Source organism: Gasterosteus aculeatus, chromosome 16, assembly GCF_964276395.1.
Source record: "Gasterosteus aculeatus chromosome 16, fGasAcu3.hap1.1, whole genome shotgun sequence".
Lineage (NCBI taxonomy): Eukaryota > Metazoa > Chordata > Actinopteri > Perciformes > Gasterosteidae > Gasterosteus > Gasterosteus aculeatus.
Window position 1 is genome coordinate 6,254,588 of NC_135704.1, and position 7,666 is coordinate 6,262,253.

At 42.3% G+C, this 7,666-nt stretch overlaps 1 protein-coding gene across 1 annotated transcript in view; it reads right to left on the bottom strand.

Moving 5' to 3' along the window:
- Nucleotides 1-6,765, bottom strand: part of col5a2a (collagen, type V, alpha 2a) — a 32,012-nt gene extending 25,247 nt beyond the window's left edge. The window contains exon 1 of the mRNA XM_040201833.2: nucleotides 6,495-6,765. Coding sequence (XP_040057767.1) covers nucleotides 6,495-6,585 — 91 coding nt within the window. The 5' untranslated portion in view covers nucleotides 6,586-6,765. The remainder of the gene's footprint in view (nucleotides 1-6,494) is intronic.
- Between the last annotated feature and the right edge of the window lie 901 nt (nucleotides 6,766-7,666).

A 7,666-nucleotide genomic window follows, 5' to 3' on the forward strand; every position in this document is an offset into this window, starting at 1 on the left:
CAACACGTGCTGCTTCTTACAGGAAGCAAGTTTTAGTAGCTAAGTGGACTGCAGCCATTTGTTTGCTATTCTGCAAACAATTATTGACAACACATTCCACCAGCAGCTGTGTGGTAATTGAGGTGAGTTGTGTAGATTGTCTTCACCTCTGTCTAGTGGGCATTGCGTGCTCCTTGAGGACTTTCATCAAGATTCATATTTTCCATACAATTTCATGTTTTATTAAGGAAATGACGTCGAACTTGAACTGCAGTTTAGTGTATGTGACCCCCACTCCCCCTTCTCTCTTATACGCACACATAAACACACACACACACACACAGTGAGATGTATTTCTATGATGAGATACAAGGGAATATTCCCACCCATGTCCTTGTAAAATAAGATTTGTCCGAGCATCATGAGAACGTTGTTACAATGTCAGCAGTGCCAAGCAGACGATGAGTCCAGATCTGTTGCAGTTTGTATACTGGAACTCCCTTTTCTTACAGTTGCATACTTTATCCAATGTGTCATCAACAGTTGGGTGAGCCTCACGAATTTCTTCCTAAAAGACACACTGAAACCACCGTTTGCAATGCGTGTACATTTTAAACAGTAGACATTTTCTTTAGTGCATCCCATCCATGTCCCGAACAAAGTGAACTGTTTACTTGCTAATAGGTGCAAAGGGAAGGAAGTTAGAAGAACTCAAAGATCCCAAACAAAAATTTTTATCCCCACGTTGACCAGCTGTAGATCTTCTTCTCATCTGGTCATCCAGGTTTTTCTTCCCCTTTAAACCTCTTTTTATAATAGATATGAAGTTATCCACAAATGAAGTACCCATCTTTCCCGTCGTCCTGAATAACACATCAGTGAAAGGCTCAGAAACAAGAGGGGGCAATAGAGTAAATGGATATCAAGACTAGAAGCCTATAACTACCAGCTCGGATTCTTCCCACGTAAATAAACATTCACATTGACAACATTGATTAAGTGAAACCTGAGAGAAAATGTCTAAACCGCCATAATTACTAGCTTGCTGCAGGATGATCTTTCTTTAGAAAAACTCCTGTCACGTCTTTATTCTATAACATTCATGTTTACAAAAGTGTTTGATGTCCTTTATGCAAATATTACTTTAAAGCTGGCAGACTGTAAATTACAAACAGAAAAGATCCAAAGGCTACCTTTCCTAAATGTACTTTGTCCCATTTTAAGCTAGAGCAATAAAAAGCCTGATGTTGCATCAGCTTTACCATTTAACTCCCTCTCCAAAACCCTCGGCCTTTCAGACACTTCTCTGTAGCAGTTTTATCCCCATCAGGGAAAATCGTCTGGTCTGAACAGTGAGTCACCGCCGACAAGCAGACATTTCCACGTCTCGTTGGTCTGGCTCCCTGTGAGAAGCACTTTGTCCGGGGAACACTGGCTGGACATCCAAAGGGCAAGGAACAGCACAGACTCACATTGTGTTAGAGAATGCACCCTTCCCTCCATTGATTGACTTACCATCTCTTGAGTCCGTCATATGAAAAACAGCAAGCATTGCCCACTTTGACGAACGCACAATGATCTAAATCATGGAGTCATTCTTTTATAAATACCTAAAATCTCTTTTTTAGCACTGCCGTTTGCCTTTGGGCTTCCCAGAAACATTTCAAGAAACATCATCTCCTCTGAGTTTTGGCGATGTTCACTATGTGTGTTGGAACTCTACTAAACTTTAATATCTTTCCCATCTGAACACGAGCCCATGGAGATGATCTATCGTTGTGCTACACAAGGCCGTTGAACAACCATTTTTGTGAGGTCAGACACAATCAACATGAAGTCTAATAGACTAGAGCTAGACATGGATGTAGCATCAATCCATAAGTAATATATCTATACAAGTATAGAAGTATTTTTTATCTGAATACTTTTAACCGACTGCCAAAATGTAGCTGCCCCTGCTTCAGCTCCATTACGAGGAGACCACCTGGATGCAGAAACAAGGCCTTTTACCATCAGTCATTTGCCAAGTTGTTAAGAGCCTGGAAGTAACTTCCACCACAGTGTTAACTCTTCTCAGCCATGTATCTCCACTGCTTCGCCCTCTGAAGCCGTAATATACACAACATGGCTACAACTTAGAATTTGGGTCGGACCACAACATGCAATTATGGCCGACGGTCACCATGCTGTGGCCTTCTAGGACGTAGTGCTTCAGAGACTGACAGACTATATTGTCAAAGTTTTGACAATTTACAAAGAGAAGATGACTTCAACAAATAGAGGTGTAACTTGTTTATATGTCATGCAACTTTATATTATATGTCTAAAAGAGATGCATAAATTATTGCTCACCACTGACCATAAGGCATGTAATGTTAATTATGTGATTGGATTATTGTTTTATTTGCACATGACCTCGATCATGTTTACTGACCTTAACATGGGCTTTTCTGTTTACAATGAGTCTTTGCTAACAATAATGCCATCATGAGACTTAAGCATTGCACTTTATATCGAGTCCGAGAGTCTTTTTTCTCCATTGTCGTTACAGGCTTGCTGAAAATGTCGCTTGTCTTCGCTTCGTTGGAAATTCCGCAACCACCCTTTTGCTAAATCATCACCCGGCCAGAATCTCTTCACCACAGAGAATGAGCTTCCCAGAGGAGACACAGCGTCTCATGAGAAGTACAGCAACCTTTGCAACACTTACCAGTGGAGAGAGAAAACATGTTCAGAGGGAGCGGCGTATTAGCCTGAGACCTGCCAACACGCCGAGGATGAGCTCCAGAAGGGCAAACGTCCTCCTGCTCCTACTACAAAAACTACAACCAGCTGTATCAACATTCTCTGTACCGGCAAACTGATCTGTACCAGCAACGGCTTTCTCAAAGGCCATGTTTGCTTTTCTGGCTATTTGGGATGGACAGTGTTATTTTTTCAATGTTAAGAGGGATAACGATTGCCTAAATTAGATGAAAACTAAAAAATATTGTAAAATCAACAATTATTTTATAATCAACTAAAGAGGTACTCCCCAAATGTAGCAATGCTTTTCATGAGGTAAGGAAACCCACAGCAGAGGCATATAACAAAAAAGAATGGTCAAAATGGAAGCAGCAGAGGTTGAGACATCCTATGTCCTTAGTGTGTGCCAAGCTAACCCATGAACCCGCATGTCCCACAATGCAACAGCATATGCGCTTTCTTCATATAAAACATTGATACAACAACACATCACATTTGGATTTAGAGGCCAAGCCAATGTGGTGTGAAGGGTACGAAATGCACATATTTAATTAGAATGAAATGAAGACAATTACAGCTCTGCGTTCTGTGTTTAGACGCCTGTCATCCTCCCACATGGACAAGCTGAGAGGATGACAGGGCGGATTGGTGACTAAGTGCCAATCAAGAGCCGGGAAGACTGTCCGTGAGAGCCATAATTGCATGGCTTTAGGACAAATACGTACTTTAACTTGAACCTGCAGAGGTGTTCAGTGGTGGGATACGGGGGATTAGAGAATCAGCCTGTAAGATCCACATCCACGCTCAAGCCCCTAAAGCGATTAGCCAGTTAACGTCCTCCCCTTCCAACTAAAGGCTCATATGTTTGTTTTATATTTTCCAAATTCTGCCAACGAGACTATTTCATCATCTGGAAGTGATCCCCCCGCCCCAAGCCTCCGTTTAGTGACTGGAATAATGTGTTCATAAGTAGTTCCCATGGAACAGCTCATACAAAAAGCATCGGCATTGAAAATATTTCAGCTTAATCGTCTGTGCATCTCAGCTTCAATCGACAGATGCGACATATCCGCCGACTGTTAAAACTTAGTCTTCCTCAAACTTGTATCTGGGTGAAATGTACAACCCGGTGAGCCCGTCCCCCTTAACTCTGGAAGGAAAGAGGCGTGTAATCAAGTCATTGCTAAAAAATGCAGCATGTGTTTCTAATCAAGTCCATCTGTGGACCTGGTTGAATTCACATGTTTGGACTTTTTTGCTTTGCTGGAAAACAACCCATTTGTTACCATTTCAGTGATGTGGCAACAACAACTGGAACCAATTTGGAAGGCATTGTGACCTCATGTAGGTTTTGATGATTTGGAGAACGGCATTTTAATCTCTCTGCTCTTGCTTTTCTCTCAGAGATGGGGAGGGGGGGGGCATCTTGAGTTGATTTGCATTTTTAGCTGTGACGAGTATCAGAAACCTTTTATGATGAGACAAATGCGACTGTGCTATGAAACTGGTTTCAGAAAGACTTAAGCACCTTACAACAGAGAGCCTGCACACTAAGTGGCGTCTTTGAAGATGGTTTACAGCTATGTGGGCGTCTAGTAGGACTAGTGTTCACACACACACACGCACACACACACACACACACACACACACACACACACATTCATTGGCATGATTCAAACTGTGAGCACAGACTTGTTTTTTTGTAATAGGAGTCAGTGATCTATTGCTGTCTTTTCCTTTTTCCATGTTCACATCCTTAAAGCCATACAGCAAATATTTGTGAACATTTCTGGCTCTTCCCATACAGGTTACAGGTTTAGTACAATGAACGCTTTATACTTTCCCTCTGGTAATCCATGCCGGCGTCACTATTTCCAATTGTGAGCTTAAAGACTGCTCCTTGATCTTGTTGGCCAACTTATGTTCTTCCGTTCGAACATTCTGCACATGTGCTGCCAGACATGACTTTAATTTAATAAAAACGCTTTAACAAAAAAAAAAAAAAACTCCAATCCTCAAACAGCTTTCCAAAAACCTCCTTGTCCTCAACATAGTCTTGCTGACTTCGTTTTACTTTAAAAATAAGGTTGATGGTTTTACAGGGAGAATCAGGCTGCTTGCCATCACGTAGTTTCATCAGCATTAAACCACACTCAATTCGAAGCTGTATTTCTCATATAAAAGACCTAATTTAATGGCGTATCAGGGGTAAGCGTTGGTGTATGCTATGTCGTAGTGGTCTAACATGCTATTCGTTTGGAGGAGAAGAGTCTCATGCTGTTCTCCCTTGTTGGCTGGTAGCATATTCTCCATTATGAAACCTTCCCTTCCATACGAACTAGTCATTGTGTGGAACAGGCCTTGAAACCCCCCTCCTCCCCTTACACCCACACATGTGCATAGTCTCAAAGCGCTGGTGAACCACATTTTCCCCCCGTCTACAAAAACCTTTCCACTGTTTTTATTTGGTCAAAATGCAACCGCCTCACCCACCAGTATTCCATGGAAAAAAACCTGCATGATCACCGTGCTGATTTCGCAGGAGCAAAGAAAAGTCCCTTAGAACTTTTAACACATTTAAGACACACATACGCCAACATAAAACACACTTTTCCCCCTGATGTCAGAACAGCAGAAGCTTGGTGCGGTTGTTTCCTCCTCAACTGAGGTGTTGCCGTAGCAAATAACTTCTATGTATTTTTTTTCCAGCGCTAATAAAATGTTTAACAGTACGAAGCCTCGTGTTGCATTCACCACAGGGTGGCGCTCCATATGGTGCTGTGATGTCACACAGCTATCACTGCTTCATGTGAAACTGAACTTAAGGGGTAAAGGCAAATTCATTTTGGTTAACGACACAATGACAGTAAAACCTAAATCATCCAGAGGGAACTACAGCTTGAAAAAATAAACAACACTGCATAGCCGCACAGTCCACCAGGGGCCCATCCGTTGAACTTTCCAGTGCTCAATGTGGCCCCATGACATCATGTATCAAAACAATACAGTCCCAGTGACGACACGAGCGATCAAACGCTCTGGAGCTGGAGGAGAGGTTTGGGAAAGAGCAGTTCAAGTAAAACAGGAACACTCAGGTGTTCCAGCTGTTGGAAGAGAGCGGCGGCCCTGCAGAACACCGAGTGACTCACAGAATCCGACAGGATCCCCCCCCCCCCCCCCCCCCCCCCACCTTCTCATGTCTCCTCTCATCTGGCCTGAATTAACTCACAGTCTATGTTCTCTCAGAGGCTCTGGTGCTGAAATGCTTTTTGCAGATGTGCAACGCAGTGCTGAAGGGAAGAAGATGGTTGTGGTAACACCTAATGAATGTTCCAGAGAGGAGGAGGAGTGCAAAACCACAAAAGGTGCTCGTTTCCCTCCTGCGCACATTTTCAGTGCCTGGGGGTGACATCACTCGTCATCGCTGACAGATGTTCTCAGGACCGTTTCCTGACACAAAGGGCTTGTTTAGCGATTGCAGACAATCAACATAAGAGCTGCTCTTATATCTTTAAGATCTTCTCTGAGCTAGTTGTTAATGAACGCAATGTTTGTCTCAATCATCCCCAACAGGGAATTATCATATATACATATACACCATATGTGGTCATTTTCAGCAGTATCTCAATAAGGCAGTAGAATAAATGAAGTCATGAACAAGGAGAAAGAGGAAGAAGAAAGAAGGAAAAGTCAAAGCTGATCAGAACATTTAATACAGCACACAATACAGTATGTAGGTGTTCCAATAAACAGCAGAGGGGTTCACTTACCACGGTTCCCATCTTGACATGAAACAATCAAAACTTGACCCACGGAGACTACCAGAAAAAGGAAAGTCCTTATATGCACAGAGCTCATCATGTCTATAAAAAAGACATGAGCCTTCCTTGTGCGAGAAGCGAGGGGAAAAGGGGATGAAAGGAGAAAAAATAAAAATCACTCAGGTTATCACTGCGCGACCATGAGTTCAAGAGTCCCTCTCCTTGTAAGCAGACCCAGCCCAGACTGCGTGAGTGCTTTTTTTTGTGTAGTTACAGCTTTAAATGAGAAGAATGCTGGCCAGCCTAATTTTCCTCCCCCTTTTGTCAGCCCTCTCCAATAACCATCCTCTCACAGGCGTGTTGGGCTGGTGGGAGAACTACACCCAATGTTCACAAGCTCGCATACTTTCCGCTGATTCTTTGGTCTGTCTGGTTATTTCTCAAAGATATTATAGTTTTAACTGTAACTTTAAAAGTCGGAAGGTAAAAGATAAGGAAAAATTGACTGCGTCTTTCTGGATGTGTCCCAGATTTGTGCCTCACTTCAGAAGTGGTTGCTGAGCTAAGATTGTAAAACTTTTTTTTTTATGGCTGTCTCTGTGGCACCGAACAAGACACAAAGTAAGCTCAGAATCCCCGTTTACAGGGCAATTAAAAGTAAGAATAAAGTTTATAACTGTCCAATTTTATGATGGGACATTGTAGTGTACCAGATTTCATGTTGGCTTGTTTGCTTGTTAAATTTCTTTAGTTAACCAGTTGAAAACGCAGGAGAGACGGAAAGCAATCTGAAACCAAGTGTGACAGTCTCCATGGGTGGTCACGACTGTAGGTGGTCATGATGGCGATTCTACAGTGTAAATTTAGCAAAAAATCTGGGGTGAAGACCTCTTGATTTTATGGCGAGGACATGAGACTGCTCTGCTAATACCAGTTTGACATCGGCGACATTACAAATCAATCATTTAGATGAGGTCTAGGCCACAAATGTACTGGTTTTACACAAAAAGCCGTTTTATTGTCAATTTCATGGCCTGTAGTCTGTATTGACCTGCAAGGTAAACACACAAGTGTGAATATACTACTCTCTGAACAAGTTACTTTAGATCTGTAAATATTTTAATTATTTATGTAGTTGTTTTAGGCCAAACCATGTCATCTACTCCAAACCTAGCTATTCA